This window comes from Chaetodon auriga, chromosome 12 (genome assembly GCF_051107435.1).
Source record: "Chaetodon auriga isolate fChaAug3 chromosome 12, fChaAug3.hap1, whole genome shotgun sequence".
NCBI lineage: Eukaryota > Metazoa > Chordata > Actinopteri > Chaetodontiformes > Chaetodontidae > Chaetodon > Chaetodon auriga.
In genome coordinates, this window is record NC_135085.1 from 23,425,306 (window position 1) to 23,442,385 (window position 17,080).

The 17,080-nt window shown below is 44.4% G+C and overlaps 1 protein-coding gene across 4 annotated transcripts; it reads left to right on the top strand.

The window, feature by feature from the left end:
* Positions 1–5,473: 5,473 nt before the first annotated feature.
* On the top strand, positions 5,474–16,210 carry crema (cAMP responsive element modulator a). Of its 4 annotated transcripts, XM_076744915.1 has the most exons (8): positions 5,474–5,613; positions 6,323–6,440; positions 6,555–6,686; positions 7,616–7,704; positions 7,800–7,942; positions 8,547–8,735; positions 13,748–13,907; positions 14,380–16,210. In XM_076744915.1, exons 2-8 carry the CDS (start codon positions 6,333–6,335, stop codon positions 14,522–14,524), a joined length of 966 nt encoding a protein of 321 aa, XP_076601030.1. In that variant the 5' UTR covers positions 5,474–5,613; positions 6,323–6,332; the 3' UTR covers positions 14,525–16,210. The 4 variants fall into 4 exon arrangements, with proteins under 4 accessions (XP_076601030.1, XP_076601032.1, XP_076601033.1 ...); XM_076744917.1 differs by lacking the exon at positions 6,555–6,686 and having other exon boundaries at positions 5,490–5,613; XM_076744918.1 differs by lacking the exons at positions 5,474–5,613; positions 6,323–6,440; positions 6,555–6,686 and adding an exon at positions 7,303–7,398.
* Positions 16,211–17,080: the final 870 nt, after the last annotated feature.

Sequence of the window (17,080 nt, forward strand, 5' to 3'; positions counted from 1 at the left end):
TTTAGCAAAGGACCGGACTGTTTCTTCTCCCTTTGAAAGTTGTTTAAAGGTAATATCACAGTGGGGCAGTGACCAAATTCAGACATGAGTACAAACCCATCAATCACTGCTCTATGTTAGTTCCCAGAAATTTTGTCAAGCAGATTTGGGTGAAAATGAAGCAGACTTAGCCAGTCTGGGCATTGTTGTTGCGTTTACATCCCTGATAACACTTTTGAAATTACTGACTACAGACTGTGGCTTGGATATGAAAATGGAGAGCGGGAATGTCTTTATGAACAGATTATATTATGGGGAATCTGTAGATTATTACTGGTTGTATCTCTAATCTCAGTTTAACTTGTCTCGGTGTGTGTAGCATAGATTTATAGGAAACGTTGTTGTTGAAAGAGCAGCTGCACGAAGTGTTTCGCTCAGAGTTTAACCACACGGCTAAGGAAGATGCAATGGAGCTTAGATAAATGAACAGCCACTTAAGGATGTAAATTAATAATTGCATCCATAAGGCTACCTGACAGATGTGCAGCTTGTTGCTGCAGCATTAAGTAGCTCTGCTCATCCAGTCAATTCTGCATTATGCTGCCTTTTCATACTGCAGTGAATAGTTTCTAAAAATACTTCAGAGATCAGAAAAGATGAGCCGTTCCCTTCCCTCGCCTCATTTGTCACAATCACAGTTAGTAATGTGTTAGTCTTAAGGAATTAAATAAAAACTCAGTGACTAAACCTTTCAGTTTATTGAACAAGACGATAAAAAATATCTCTGCCCAAGAAAAAAGTTGCTGGGGAAAGAAAAATCGCACCTTTTGAAGCTGGAGTTTCCGAGCGGACACTGAAGGCATCAGAGGAGCAGGGAAGGCCACAGTTGCAGGCTGCCCCCCACCCCACCCCCACCCCCACCCCCCGGTGTGCTCAGGAGGCTTGTTTGGCGCGCAGGGCAGGACTGCAGAGAGGACAGCGGTGATCAAAATGATCGACACACTGATTGAAAACAAACCAGATTCAAGCCACTGCACGTCATAGATGGGTCCTCACAAGACTAGAAAACTGAGCAAAATCCGACTAAAGTGACGTTTTTGTTGATCCCACTTTGTTAACTGTTAGGCTTGGGTTCAGATTTAAGGTCAGAATTAGGATTAAGCAGGGATTAGATTGCTAATAGACAATGACTTTACAAGTGATTCAGTCCAGTAATCTATCATCAGTGTGTATAAGTACATACATACACACATACATATATAGAACATATATGTACCTGCCTCCTTCTTATTTCAGTCCATCTTTCCACTAAAGTCTGAACCAAACCCCCAAATGAAAAGCAGTCCAAATCCATGAGGGGACTCCTCAGAACAGCTGCACCCCTGCACCAAAGGGACCAGGCTGCTGTAAGAAACACCCACCTGGGCCTCATGCGTCATGTTTACTCCTGCTTTTCTAAAAAAAAAAAAAAAAAAAAAGAGACAGAAGTTCTGTCAGTTTTCACATTTTTAGAACAGGTAACAGCTAACATGATTATCCCTGCTGTCGCTCCTGCATCCAGTGTTCAGCGAGAACATGAAAAGAGAAGGGAGCCGCTGAATGTCAAGCATGTGGAAAGTGTGCGTGTGGTTAACATGGGCACTGCTCAAACGGCATCGCTCCACCGTTTAGTGCCAGCGTGCAGCTGCAGGACTATTTTAACTCTTAACACAGCTGGAGCTCCCAGGCCACCAACCACAGCCTCAGCAGCTGTCATGACAGATTAAACAGCCTCAGCGTTGGAGAATATGGAGGTGTAGCAGAGAGGAAGTGTGCAATCCCACTGGAAGGGTGAAAAATAATAAATGGGCTATTTCTAATGAAGGGGGCTGCTGTGGGTGCTGCAGCGTCGCAGCGCAGAAGGTCAACCAGTCGAATGTGCTTCAGTTTTACGAGCAACGGTGAAGCAGTCGGGTCAAAGGTCAAAACCACCTTGCACAGTCATTGTTTTACTGGAGTGCTCAGAGGAGAAACATGAGTCATTTAACAAAGTGACATGAAATTTATGTGACACATCAAAGACAGACTTTAGTGTAACTCGGCATCATTAAATGTTTTATGCCAAGATGAGAAATCCACCTCATGAAGTTACACTAGATACAAATTATTCATTTCTGCAAGCTAAAAAAAGTTTGAGTGCTTGCTTTATCCTCTATTTAATCAGTTTTATCAGAATACTGGATGATATGCAGACTATATAATACACATAATATGAAACCTCCATCCACTTTTGGAAGAGACGCAGACAATAAGTGGAACATTAGTTATTTTCCTCTCTGTCAAACTGTTTTTAGGTCAAGAATGAACTGTCACGCTCACCAGATTATAAGATGTTTGAAGCAGCATCGCAAACCTCAAGAGCCACCCTGTGTGGTATTTAGGCTCTGTGACTGTGATACGATGATATTTACCATGCGTGTGACTTGTTGAGTGAATGCAGCGTTTGGATCATATAAGAGCAGACTGTGAAGAAGGTGAAGCGTGCCAGCGCGGGAGAACAAAGTCCAGAGGCAGCTGCAGACTGTCGTACTCAAACAGATCTGCTGAGCTCAGCAGAGAGGGCTCTCTGTGAGTCCGTTTCATTAGCCCTAAAACACTCGCTCTGGACTCGTTTACAGCACCAGCTCAATAACCAACATGTAAACATGAACGTCCACCTGTCAGGTTTGCTCTGACAAAGCATCATATCTGAATCAGTAGTGACCTCTGGTGGTGCACGGTGGACAGTTGCTGCTTTCATTAGGATTTGAACCTCTATGGCAGTATTTTCAAACCATATTTGCCATAACCTTTTCTTAAGAAGACAATATTCAGTTTATAACTGCTTCTAACCCAGTTTAATCCTAAACTGTCTGATTGTGATGTGAGTGTGTAACAGAGGCTGTTATGCACCAGCTTTATTTTCCTCCAATAAGATTTCTCTGAGAAATCAACTCTGTTTTCTGAGCACCGGTTTATCAGCACGACATCAGACAGCAACATTTTTCAGATGCAGTTTAGATGAGAATCAGTCACGGAGACGGTAAAACAGCGAGTGCCGAGCAAATCAGATTGAAAACGGATCAGCAGGGACATCAGACGTGTTGGCTGTGTGGAAGGCCTGACGCGACAAACACATGGGCTGCCTGAAAGCCTGAAGGACACCAGCCAACACGCCTTCATGACGTCCTGAGACACACTATCTGCAGCCTCCTACATGGTCTCAGCTGCAGTTGCTCCACACATTTTCATCTTTATCTCTCGATCTTTGAAGTCACACTGCAAGAAATGCAGCAGTCATATCACCCTATCTTCACAGCTGTTTTTTTTTTTTGTCCTCAGCTGCACCGCCAGTATTAACTCAAGCTTTGATGATTTTATGTAGGAAATAATTATGGAAAGAAGTTTTAGCTGTTTGACCTCTGAGAAATTTAAAACATCAATTTGACTGATAAGACTGTGAAATTTTAGGAATTAGGCCAGTTAAGCTGCAGAGGCCACAACGGAGGCCAAAATACCTCTTTGATGGTATTAACAGCATGTAATTGTGTTACGCGTTCATCCCAGGCTAATTTTGTGCTAAAGAGCTGTCTGGCCCAGGTGATATTCAGCCCCCTGCTGTCAGGCCTCTGTGCCCCCCGAGGGTCCCCTTCTGCTGCTGGTACTCGACCATCTGGAGCCTCCATCCTCTGACCGCAGGACAGGCCAAGGAGATGAAGGAGGAGGGAGGAGGAGGAGGAGGAGAAAGAGCAGAGGGTAAGCAGTGGGGGCGAGGGGGACGCAGGCCAAATCACTGATGCAATAGAGCTCCATTATTTAGATGAATGTGACACAGAGTTTGACAAGATGATGGATTGCAAAAAGGTTCTGTGGGAAAGTTGAATCAGTGCAGCCTGAAAGCAAAAGAAATGTGAACACAACAGGAGCAGAGTTATGTTTCACAAGAACATGAAACATGTTCAGAATGATGCACAAACTGCTGTTGGACAAATGAGAATATGAGGGGAAAATTATGAAAATGCATTCAAAAATCTACTTTTTCTACATTTTTGTCTACAAAACTAAAGGCAGTGTGGTGATTTCACTTTTATCCATGTCTAATGTTCAAACTACAGTCTGCAGCCTGAGCAGGAACACAGGCCTGAGAGCACTCACTCACTCCTGGTTAATGCTGAGTTTTTTCGCGTCTTCGTCTCGCTGTTGGGAGATTAAGGGAGGGGCTTGGCCATGCAGAGCAGTGCTCTTTGATAACAGCAGGGGCAGTGTTTGAACAGTACGACCTCTCCTGGCACGCAGGGGGACAGATGGCAGCTCTGGGGTCAGCCAGAGTCAGATCTAAATAAAGGAATTCAGCGAGTCCGGAACAGATTCTACCGTCCACACCTTTATATCACAGTGGAATAATGTGCAGAAAGCACGACTTGAGGGAAGCATTTAGCAGGTTTGAAGTGTGAAATGCAGTTTTATCAATGAAGACTTTTTTATGATCGTCACCTTGGATCTGTTTTGGGATTTTGTGACTGTACATTCTTTGTTTTTCAGTCCTTTTTCCACATCTTATTCTTAATTTACGCTTTTGGAAGTTTTAAGTCAGTCATGCTGATAAAGATGCAGGCTGTCATTTACTGGTTAAAACCTGGATGAAACAAACATCATCAACTCTACTTTTGTAAACTGTCACCAACAGACACATTGTTTGAAGCTGCTGTGTTGTGTTTAGGGGCGTCAAGCTTTCTCTGGAAGTAAAGACCCCTCTTTGTTAATGGCACAAAAATATGGCTGTGGAATGGAGAAAAATCCTTTTTTTCTTGTTGGGGTCGGATGTTTATGTCGTTCGTCGTTAAAATAATACTGGCCTGAATACGAGAACAAATTGATCCTATTGTGACTGCTTTGTAAAATGTTATTACGTCTTTCAGCCAGTAGATGGCAACATTACTCTGATCTGTAAACTTGTAACTGACCATAGTAAAGCACTGAAAAATATCCTAAATTCACTTAATGACATTTATCATCCAACTGCAAACTTGATTCAAGTTTCACTGTTAAACTGAAATAACTTTGTTCCTTTATTGGCTGTTAATGTCCTACCTTTAGTTTTAGATCCATGTTACAAAACATTTATTTAACTTAATATCACAAATAGCTACATTTTCTCCTCCTTAGTAGTCTGAAATATTGTTTTTAATTAAAAGATAAAGCCATATTTTGCAGTTGAGTTGAACTTTACTGGTGAATGACTGGATATCAATGTGGTTTGCTCCAAAACAGAGTAAAAAAGAGCAAAACCAGCACAGAAATGGTCTTACACTTTCAATAAATTACCATATACTGAAGATTTATCGCTACGAAGCCGTAAAATCTTACTTATTTCCCATTTAAAACACTCAAAAGACGATTTCAGCGCCTGCTCGTTCGCGCCGTGCGAAGCGAACGCGGAAGTGAGTCGCGGCGAATCGTCTCGCTCCGCCTCGACACTCTTCGACGTAAAACGGACTCGTCGGTCGACATTTTCGGCACAGCGTCATCAGCGCTGACGTGAAAGCTACGTGAGCGAAGGCACAGGCCGTCCACCCATACTGTAATTAGTGACGAGTCAGACTACGTAAAACTTCGGTAAGTCGCTGCAAAGCTGTCACATTTTTGCTCAGCGCCGGTCGGGCAGAGTCGAAGGACAATGAGCAAACACGTCTGCGGTGCGAAACTTTCCACTGAAACTTAGCTTTGCGAGCAGGCTGATGAATTAGCGGAGCAACATGGAGTAGAAAAAGCTTGTCAGTCCGCTCCGCTGGCAGCGGTTCTTTTCCTACCGGGCTGCGTCAAGTGTGACGGGGTTACGTGTCGGATGTTGAGCGAAAGGTGTCACTTCAAAATAAAATATTAAAAAAAGAGAGTCATAAATATGGACAATACATGTACTGTCTTTATTTCTGAGTTGTGTTAATTAAAGGACGTGTCGTTCAGGATGAGAGAGTAAAAATGGAAGATGTTTGGGAAGTTTCAGCACAGCTTCAATTTCACTTTGTATCACTAAAATAGGGAAGTCGTATTAACTTTCATGACATTTTTTGAGTAATCTGTGGAACTTGATAATTGAAAGTGCGGTGGTTCTTTAGGTGACATGAAAAACATCAATTAAAAAGAAGAGGACATATTGTTTACGAGCTGAGGTTTTACATTTAGAGAAACTAAAAATCAGTGTATAACAGCTCAGGAATTAAAAAGTTCATCATGTAAACATCATTTGTTTGTTATCTTTGATAAAGTTTGCTGGAGAATAAAAGATGCAGTCGTGTGTAGAAAACATGTCTGTCTGTCTGTCCAGGTGACTGAGTATGGACACCGCAGTCTCGCCTCAGTTGGACAGCAGTTTGAATGACTCGGTGACAGATGGAGAGGAGAACCACAATGAAGCCAGTCCATCTCCTGCAGCTCCGGCTCAGGTACACACACACACACACACACACACACACACACACACACACACACACACACACACACACTCTGAAGTCCTTTATTGTAGATTTTGGTGTGAATGTTTCGAGCCGTGCCTGCAGGCGCCGGTGGCTGCAGAGTCTCCCGGTGTGACGGTTGTCCAGCTGTCCGACGGCCGAACGGTGCAGGTCCAAGGGGTCATCCAGGCCCCTCAGACCTCTGTCATACAGTCACCACAGGTTCAGACAGTCCAGGTGAGTCTCAAGTCCCAAGTCAAGTCTCGAGTCATTCCAGACAGCTCCAAGTCAGATCTGTTGGTGCAAGTTTATGATCAAGTTTCAAGTAACTGAAGTCCAAGTCAGGTCTCTAGTCTGTCAAAACAAGTCTCAAGTCTCGAGTCAAACAAGACAAGTCTGAAACAAGTCTCCAGTCAAGTGTCAAGTCATGCAAGACAACCCTAACAAAAGTCTCAGTTCTGTTAGAACAGGTTTGAGACAAGCCTCAGGTCAAGTCTCAAGTCATTCACAAGTTAAGGCCTCATTTTGGTGACTTAAGTCAACTTTAAGCCCAAGTCCAGAAATAGAAAGGAGGACTAGAAACTGCCTTATTTTCAGGCTGTGATGTCAGAGAAGTGTGTTAGTGAATGAGGATTCAGGTGGCATGTGTAGGAGGTCCTCTGGAGTGCATGTGGTCTAATGCAGTGCATCTGTTAATAGGATTGAAGCGAGAAGCAGGAGCTGAGGGTTTAAGCTCATCAGTCTAACCTTCACATTGGGGAGATGTTGTTGTGTCTGGGCTGGAGGACGACTCCACAGGCTGTAGACACATCAGCCAACCCCGACCTGTGGGGCGAAGCTGTGCGACGCCGGCTGAAAGGCAGAATGTGACTGTTTCACTGCAGAACGTGGTGCGGATGCACCAGTATTTTCAGCACTCGATGCAAGCAGTCAGTGAATGGGAAATGAAGTAATCCTCAAATGTTATCTGTAGCATCTTGCAGCAGAATTTCTCACTTGTGCAGCTTGATTTGCAGAGCACAGGTTGCTTTCATGAAAAGTCTCTTTACGAGGAAGTCGGTCAGGAAATAATCAAACCTGTGGCCTGCGCAGTGAAACAGACTGCAGACATTCACATGTAATTACACATGTGATTTTTACATACTTTTACACACTGTGTTCTACAGATAGCCACTGTGGCGGAGCTGGAGGACGACGCGCCGGCCACAGACAAGCAGAAGAGGCGAGAGATTCTGTCCAGGCGTCCATCTTATCGGTGAGGAGACGTCAACAGTAAGCGAGGCCGCGATAAAGAGCAGATGGTGAGTGAAGTGTGAAGCCTGATCATGTTGGAATCCTCTTCTCCCGCAGAAAAATCCTCAATGAGCTTTCGTCGGATTCGCCGGCAGTCGCCAAAATCGACGAGGAGAAGACTGAGGAGGAGGTGCCGGTTTCCAGCGCGGCGTCAGCGTCGGTGCCGACCTCCATCTACCAGACCAGCTCGGGACAATACAGTCAGTACACACAGCCAGCCTGAGTTCAGAGCTGATGTCCATGAAAATCCTTCATTTCCTGGATGGAAGTGTGGATTTGCCCTCCTGTAAATTTACATTTGGAAGTTTTTCACATCCAGTATTTGATACATCTTCACGAGACGCCTGGATAATCTAACAAAACCGCACACACATTTGTTATTTTTTTTCAAAGCGTATCTTTCTGTAAGTTAAGTTTGGTTAATGTCTTAGAAAGCAGCAGCGCCCTGGTGCCTGCTGGTCCTAAGGAGAACACGAAGCACAGATCCAAGCTGTAGCACATTCAGAGAGCTGTGATGAGTCAATCAGAAACAATAAACAGCATCATTGTTGCTGCATTTGTTGCAGATTAGCTGCACAGGAACAAGCCTGGTGGTTAGATATCTCTTCCTGCAATGCTCCCTGGGAGTTGCTGTTGACTCATCACATGAAGTTTTGGTGTAAACAGCCTTATACTGTTGACTTTTTACAAATATACCCGCTAAACTTGCTTTCTGAACCCCAACATAGCAAAACTGCTCCCGCTTTGCTTATCAGTGTCACTGAGACTGCAGCGCAGGTCTGACTGAACTTTGACCCCACACAGTTGCGTTCGCTCAGGGCAGAGCCATCCAGCTGACCAGCCCTGGAGCCGAAGGCCTCCAGGGGGCCCAGGCCCTGACGGTGGCCGGCTCTCCCAGCTCGCAGCCTGGAGCCACAATCCTGCAGTGTGCAGCTCAGCCCGGTCACTCCCCGCAGCAGTACTACGTCCAGGGAGGACAGGTGCTGCTCCAAGGTAGGTTGGACTGTTTGTGGTGAGAAAAGTTTGAGCCGTGTGGCACTGTAAGCTGCAGGTTCTCTGAGGTTGACAAGTTGCAGAAAATTGTTTGGAAATTTAGTGAAACTGCTGCAGTATGTTGTGTACGGTGCAAATGTCTGACATCTGGCAGCAGCAGGAAATGAAAACATTCATTTCTACAGTGACGTAACAGAAACTGAGGCTAACCTGACAATAGGATTAAGACTGGGAAAAAATGTGGGATTGTGTAAAAGAAAATGTTCACCCACAGCCGCGAGTGTTAAGAGCCCTGCAGCAGTTTGTCCTCAGGCCAGCTGGACACCGGCAGGCCTGAAAAACATTTGAATACTTGTTCCATCCTTTAGCAGCAGCGCCGCTCTGTCTTAGCTTGACAGAAGCTGTTGAGACTTGATGAACCTGATGCCGATGCAGGCGATGACTGCATTCTTCTGTGAAACTAACGACCCGCCTGTTGAACTGTGTGCTTACAGGGGAACATGTCGAGGACTGTATTGTGGAGAGGAGAGGGTTTTCTATCTGTGGGATGTTTCTCTGACCATTAACCCTTCTGCGTCACCTTAATCCCTAAAAGTGTAAAACACAGAATATAAAAAATACTACAAAATAATACAGGTAGTATAAAATACTCTAATGAAAGTAAATTGACACATAAAGTATCATTCAGAGTCCAGAAGGAGGCCTTGAGCAGCTCTTTGCTTTGTCTCTTTCCTGTGTTTCATTTTCTCTTCGCACTCTTTCTCAAGAAAAATAACAAACGCAGATGAAGACATTTCCTACCTGACACAACATTTCAAGAGACTTTATACATTAAAGTTGCAGCATATTGAAAGGAAATGTGACCTCGGGTCGGTGCTTTCAGCCACGACTTCTAATCGATGACAACTTAAGCGTGTCTCCTTTAGTGTTTAGAAGACGACATCCAGCATCGGCGGCGTGTGTGAATGCGCTCTGGTGAATGTGGAGGAGTGTCCCCGGCCTGTAATCCAGGTTCACTCCTCCTCTGGACGACCGAGGGCTTGACAAAATGGAAATGTGTGAGCGGAACGGAAGCCGGTCTACCTGACAGACCATAAAGATGAGTCAGCAAAGCTTTAATTATAGTAAGATCAGTTTTAAAGAAGCGCTGTGTGCTCGGCGTGTGTTTACCCTGTGAACACAGTCCAGTGCCGACGCTGACTCTCACTGGTCACACAGAACTGCTGAGTTCCAGTTTTAGCCTCCACATTGGTTGAAGAGAAGCAGCCAAACCCTCGTCACCCTTTTTCTCTGTTTGCTCGTCTCTCTTATGGTCCGAGTTTCCATCAAAACAGCTTGTGAACGGAGGTCCTGGGTGTCGGAGTTTTCCAGCAGCATTCAGATTCAGGAAAACTTTATTGATCCCCACAGGGAAACAGCTTTGTTCCAGTACAAGTTAGACACTCAGTTAGAAAGAGAGATAGTGGAAACCTGCTGATGTCAGCGTTAAATCTGCTTTAGTCCAAAGTGAATAAAGTAAAAAAAAAACAATTTTAATCCTGTAGTTTTCACCTGAGACACCTGAGTTTTGGTTTTGTTCAGCCAGTTACACACATCTAAAGAAGTCTTCAGCAGGTGGAACAGCATGGTGACACGGTGAGTCGAGACGCTGCCGTCTGCTCCCACAGCGCTCCAGATGATGCAGGTGATCGGACAGAACGCCAACAGGTGTCATCGATGGCTCATTTTGAGACGTATATATAAAATTTGTTAGTGCTGTTTGAGGGACAGTAAGTGAAAGATACAGTGGGAGCAGAGTGACTTAAAATAATGTGTCGGTGAATCGGTGAACTCTGTGTTTTCCTCATATTTATGTCAGACATCAGCTGCTTTCAAAGCCTCAGAAACAAAACCTGTGTGTCATATAAATGAAACTGAAGATGAAAATGGACTTTTCTGACATCAAAGTAACACTAAAAGAAGGTTTTTCCTTCGAGGCGTCGAGTCATCTTTGTGCCTCCGTTCGCTCTGACTTTACACACTTTTCAATGGAAGTTTTCTTCTGTGGTGTTTATGTGCAGCCTCCACGCTCTGGCTCAGCTTCATAGCTGTGGTGGTTTTGCACTGTAATCAAAGGCACTGATGACTTTTACCACGTTAGCTCTTATGTTAGAGCTTCTGTAGTTCGTGTCAGCTTTTATTCTCTCAGATACTTGTCGTCTTATTACAGAGAAACCTCCTGGAAAAGCTCAAAGCACCACTTCCTGTGTGGCGGAGGATTTTGCCTAATCTTTTCACAGGCGCTGTTAAGTAACTGTTATGTCCACTTGTCACATTGCTGAAACCTGCAGCCTGTTGTGGTAACTTTCAGCAAAACCTCAATTATCTTTATTCCCTCTGTCCTCGCTCGTCCCGTCTGTTCAGACTGAACATAAACACACCGAATAACTCCAATCAGGGTGCTCATCAGTTTGCACGGCAGTCACTCGGGACACAATATCCTCTTGTTTGTTGAGCGTCTCTCTAGTTGCGTCACTGGCGCTAAAAATACAACCCCTCCACTACCAGCTCCTCCTCCTCCTCCTTCCCTCCCTCCCCGCCTGCCTGCTCAGCTCACATTGTGTCTCTCTATTTCAGCGTCTGATCCGCGGGGGGGCGGGGGGTGGGGGGTGGGAGGAACTCTAATCCCGGGTGTTTTACTGACTTCAGCGGGCAGGAGTGATGTCATTGTGATGTCAATGCCTGTAATTGTAATCGGGCTGCAAAGTTGACGAGTGACCGCCGTGATTCAGAGAGAGCCGAGGGGGGAAAGGGAGAAGGAGGCAGACGTGCTGCTGAAGCAGAAGGGCTGAAGGTAGAAGAGTGTTTCTGTGCTGAGGTGTTCTGCCGTCGTGGTGCTGGATTATTGGAAACAAGAGATGGCTGTAACCGGGGATGAGACTGAGTCAGGTAGAGTTTCTCTCATGCGTGTGTTGTCAGCTGTGCTTGTGTAGTTTTCCACCTGTCTTTGTGGTATTTGGAGATGTTTTCTCAAACCTGTCAGTTATCTGTGTGGAAGAACGGATCTGCAGAGAAATATTCATGAAGCCTGAATGACTTTTAAATGGCTTTAACCTTGTTTGTTGTGAAATTGAGAAGGGAGAGTGTCACTGATTGGACGGCTGTCCTTCACATGTCAACACAGGAGAAGCGCAGTGACAGTTCAGAGCTGCGTTCAGAGGAAAAGGGAGAAAAGAGACAGAACAGGTCAACAAGTGTCTGATTAGTTTGTTCAACTCTGTTCCAGTCAGGCTGTATCCTGCTGTCACACACACACACACACACATACGTAGAGTGTGCTCTCTGAACCACCGGTGGTTGTCAGGCAGAAATGCAGGCAGAGGGAGGGGGGTAAGAAGCAGAGGGGCGGGTGGCAGTGAGGGGGTAAGATAGTCGTCGGTTTGACGTCACTCCGGTTTCCTGGAACAGAGGCCAGGCAGGGGAGAGAGAATGCAAAGCGGGCGAGCGAGACGCACACACTGACGTCAGCGCAGGCCGAGTCACTGTTATCACAATGAGAGACTCCGTGTGTGTGTGTGTGTGTGTGTGTGGGTGGGTGTGCACACCTGCTGTGTCTCTGAGTGTGTGTTTGTGGACTGGAGGGAGCGGGGGGGGGGGGAGGTTTAAACTTCACTTAAAACAGGAACAAAGTGAAAACGAGAAACTGAGAGACAGCCGAGGAACAGTTAACGGTTGAGTCATCGCACTGATGAGTCAACCCAAACAGACGCAAACCGCATCAAGAAGCTGCTTTTCGCTGCTTCTTCCAGAGCCAGTATCGCTTTTACTGATCGATAGGACAAACCGACAGCTGTCAGTGGCTCAACATCACCTCACAAACACATCAAAGGGAAATAACCCTTTGAGATCAATGACAAGGGGGGAGGAAAGTCTCATGTGTGCGTAGAAAACATGAATTCCTTCACTGGAGTTCATCTTGTATGCGCATGAATTAACATATCATGAATCAATGCTGTTAATGTTTTACCACATGTCTAAAACTGTTAAAGAAGGCAGCGTCGAGTATGTCCATGTGTCACCGTCCAAAACCCAAACTGCATTAAACCCCTTTAGATGAGAGAGGCTGCGCTCTCTGTTTCTCACTGGAATAACATACACAGACATGTGCAGCTAACTGATAGCAGCCAAAGATGGACAGAAGTGTCTTTAAACAATATTAAAGTGGTGCTGTGTTTAGATTTAACAATACAAATGTGATGGAATGGTAGAATGCTGCTGACACCACAGAAGAAGAGTAGCCACAGAAACCAAAATCTCGTTCAGTTTCTCTTGTTGAAGCCACTTGACACGAATCCTGGAGCATAAATGACTCATTTGAAGAGTAATGCAAGAGTTAAAATACAATCCAGGTTAGAAAAAGAGACTGTTTAGTTTCTGTGTTTTTCATTCAATTTGTTTTATTTACATTTTTTTGGAGCCAGCATCTAGTGGCCGTTAGAGGAACTGCAGTGGAAGTCATGTTACAGGCTTTAAGAGCCTGATGTGGCTTTCGCTTCTTGCTTGATTATGCATCAAGAAAAAAAGATGAACTGTAATAAAATACTGATGAATGTACATTTTACAGCGTTTCCAAGCTCTTAATCGCTTATAAGGTACAAAATCAGCAGTTTTGTCAGCTCACGCTGCACCTGCACAACAATAACCACCGACAGAGACATGAGAGGAACAAAAAGACACAAAAAAGCACATTTTTTCCACCAGTCATTTAAGAACAAATACCTGTTCACAAGGACAATCGCGGTCACAGGAAACTCATCTTTTAAGGCAGGAAGGAGAGCGGAAAGGCACTCCTGGCCAAAATTGCTGTTTAACATCCTCTGGTGAAACACTTGTATGTTTACTCTGTTTTTAAGGGGAAAAGATGAAGAAACGGGCTGCGTGCTTGAACAGACAAACTTACCCAAAAAATGAGCGAATCAGCACAAAGTTCGAGGAGTTGGAGTTGTAATGCTTTCATCCATCTTCCCTCACAGCTGCCACAGGCGACATACCTGCCTACCAGCTGCGTTCGCCCAACTCGAGCCTGGCCCAGAGCATCGTGATGGCGGCCTCCCCGGGCACCATGCAGAGCCCCTCGTCACAGCACGCCGAGGAGATCACCCGCAAGAGGGAGGTCCGGCTGATGAAGAACAGGTAGGAGCTGCTGCCCAATCAGTCCTTAAACACACGTGAAACAATGATTTATTCTGAAGGGATCAGAGAGGAAGTGAGTGGAGTTACCGGAGAAAATAAGCTTATGTTCATTACAAGAGACGTCTTTACAAACAGGAGTGTTTAGAGTTCAGATGTTTGAGTCTCCAAACGGTGCAACAAGTTATGAAAACAACCCCGTTTTCAATGAAAAGAACTGGAAACTCTGACAGACAGCAGTGCAAAGGTCAAGATGTGCCGCTTGATTGTTCATGACTGATGGAGAAATGTTGCAGCAGGCACATGAATGTTTGTCTGGGAACATAAATGTGGAAGCAGTTTACTAATAAACCCTGAACCCGCCAGTCTTAAAAACATCTGCTCTGTTGGATTGTGCCTAGCTTGCATTTTGTCTGGAGCCTGAATAACATTTTCATCAAGCGCCTTAAACATATTTTCCCTCTTTCCTCTCCAGGGAGGCAGCTCGCGAGTGCCGCAGGAAAAAGAAAGAGTATGTCAAATGTCTGGAAAACCGTGTGGCCGTGTTGGAAAACCAAAACAAGACCCTGATTGAAGAGCTGAAAGCGCTGAAGGACATTTACTGCCACAAAGGCGAGTAGCGGCGGCCGTTTGCGGTTGCGGGCTGAAGGCAGGGCCGTGTGCACACTGCTACAGCAAAACAAAAAAAAGAAAAAAGAAAAGACTCTGGAACAAAAACTGCTTCGAATGTCTTTGTTTCTCTGCTCACTCAGGCCTGGTCTACGCTGAAGTCACAAGTGTCCCGGGGAAATCGAACAGCTTGAGCTTGCCAGTTTCGCTCTTGTTCTTATCTTGTGCTCTTTGCATGTGAAGACTCAAGTGTCGCGCACACTATGCTCGCTGTCGCTTTTGTGCACGGGTGAAGGCAGCCAATGAGAGCCAGCTGAAGAAGAGGGAACAGGAAGAGGAAATACAGGTGCTTCCTGAAAATGTACCGCTCAAGTACAGAGATTACGAAAAAAAGAGCTCGGAGGGTCAGCCGGGTCTCGCTACCGGCGAGCTTCCCCGAGGTCAGACGAGGTGCACACAAAGCTACGCGGAGCCACCACCAGCTGCAACGAGGCAACCCAGCCGTGTTTACCTGATAACGTCATCCGTCATTCACGCCGCCGTTTCTGGTCGTTTCGTGCATTCCTTCATGCGTAAACAAATTTAAGGAGAAACGTCTTCAGACATTTTGTCAGTGAAGTGGTTTCCTGGATTACGTCGACTTGTTTTCAGTTTGTGTAGAAGTTTCTGATTAGGTCAAAAAGGTTTTTAAAGAGACACGAAGAAGAATTGGGGATGAAAATCAGCTTATGTTTGAGCAGCAGCCATCGCAGAGGGGCATTACCTTCATCAGGAGTTGGTTAGAAAAAGTCCAAAGAGCCTTTACTTTTCGCGACTAGCATGAGTTGATTGTCGTATTTGACAGAGCACAGCTGCTCTCCAGTCAAAGCACAGAAAGTACCAAAGTGTCGGATATTACCAGAATTTATACTCGATTACATTTATTGGCAGAATTTCACTCCACCTGTTTTTACATTGTACAAAGCAAATGTAACCTGTCATCTAGTTGTGTTAAAAATGTAATTGTTTACTCTGTCCTGAAAAAAAAAACAAAAAAACAAATACATTTTATAAGCCAGCATCAAAGAATAATTGTGCTTTACTGTCATGCAAGCAAGTCAGTTTTGTTTTTCAAATGATGGATATCCATTGTGGTATAAAACTGTGTTTGATTCTGGCTAGATATTAAAATGCTCTGTTTAAAGGGTGATGCCAATTTCTTTTCCTTTTTTTTTTTAATGTAATGACATTTTCTTTGAATGGTAATATATCATCTTGTGTTCATGTTTGTGGTGATTTTGAACTGCTTGCTTTTTCTGTTTCTATAGTTGAGTTTGAATATCTTTTATTGTTCGGAGAAGATGTTAGAAGGAGCACCTCTTAATGTAACAGACCACCTCTGACGACTGCCAAAGCTCTTTAAGTAACAGTTAGGTGTTTAACTACTGTTTAGCTCAGTGATAATGTTATGATTCATCCCACGGCGGGCTCGTTGTGTGCAAACCAGATGACCCGTCATGGAGGGAAGCTCATTCTTTAAAAAGCAGACGATAATAAACTTCAGGTTTTCATTGATATCAACCGAGCTGAATTTCTCTGCATGTAGTTTTTAGCCGTTTCAGATGGCGCCATCTTGGTCTCCTCTCAGTGTACTTCCTCGTTTGAATTGTAAAACCAAAACTATTTTTGTTTATCTAATAAAATATTCAAATGTGAAATGGATTGTTCTTTTTGCTCACCCAGTGCTCACAGAGCGTCCTCCTCTTCACGATTCAAGCCAGCTTTTCATGGAGGTGCAGTTACAGGTGCACAAAATAAGTTTGCACAGTGCTGCCTCCACTTGGTACAAAGAGGTAGTTTCTGTACAGGACATGTACTGCAATACAAGCAACATCAAATGAAAAAAGGGGCCAAAGTTCTTTGTTGGAAGGTCCAGTTTAGATTTTGTCTCTTTCACTCATCTCTTGAATAAATAGATTAATAACAAACTAATTGTTTTATTTTGAAAGGATAGAATATTGGAGCCTCACTTCACAAACTTGCATTTTTAAGAGCTCAAACGGTGATTACAATCCAAATTTACTGTGAAGTTTGTCTTTGACTCCACGTTCACTGAGAAACAACAACAACCCTGCTTCCAAAGAAGTTATTTCACTGTGTGAAACGTAAATGAACAGGATTGAGTCATCTGCAAAGAAACTGTGTTAACTGAGTCCATGCAGTATTTAAGAGAATCAGTGAAGCTGATGAGCTCAAACATTAAATATATATCGTCTCTGGGCTGTTGTCAGTTGAGTGTATGTCAGAGAGGATGAGCAGGTTATCACATTCTGTTTCATTTACATTTTACAATGTCCCAGCTTCTTTGGAATCAGGGTTGTGGTCTGCAGACATTTGGCTTCCTGTTTCACTTTGTCGTCACTTCATGCCATCACCCTCTCACTCAGCGCTTCTAATGTCAAAGCTTTAGTAAAATAACATCCTCTCATAGACAAAAGGCCACAGCATACACAATACTGCTGAGGCTAAAATACACAATACTGCTACTGCAATTTAATTTTTGTCAGTCCCTTCTAATATTCTAACAT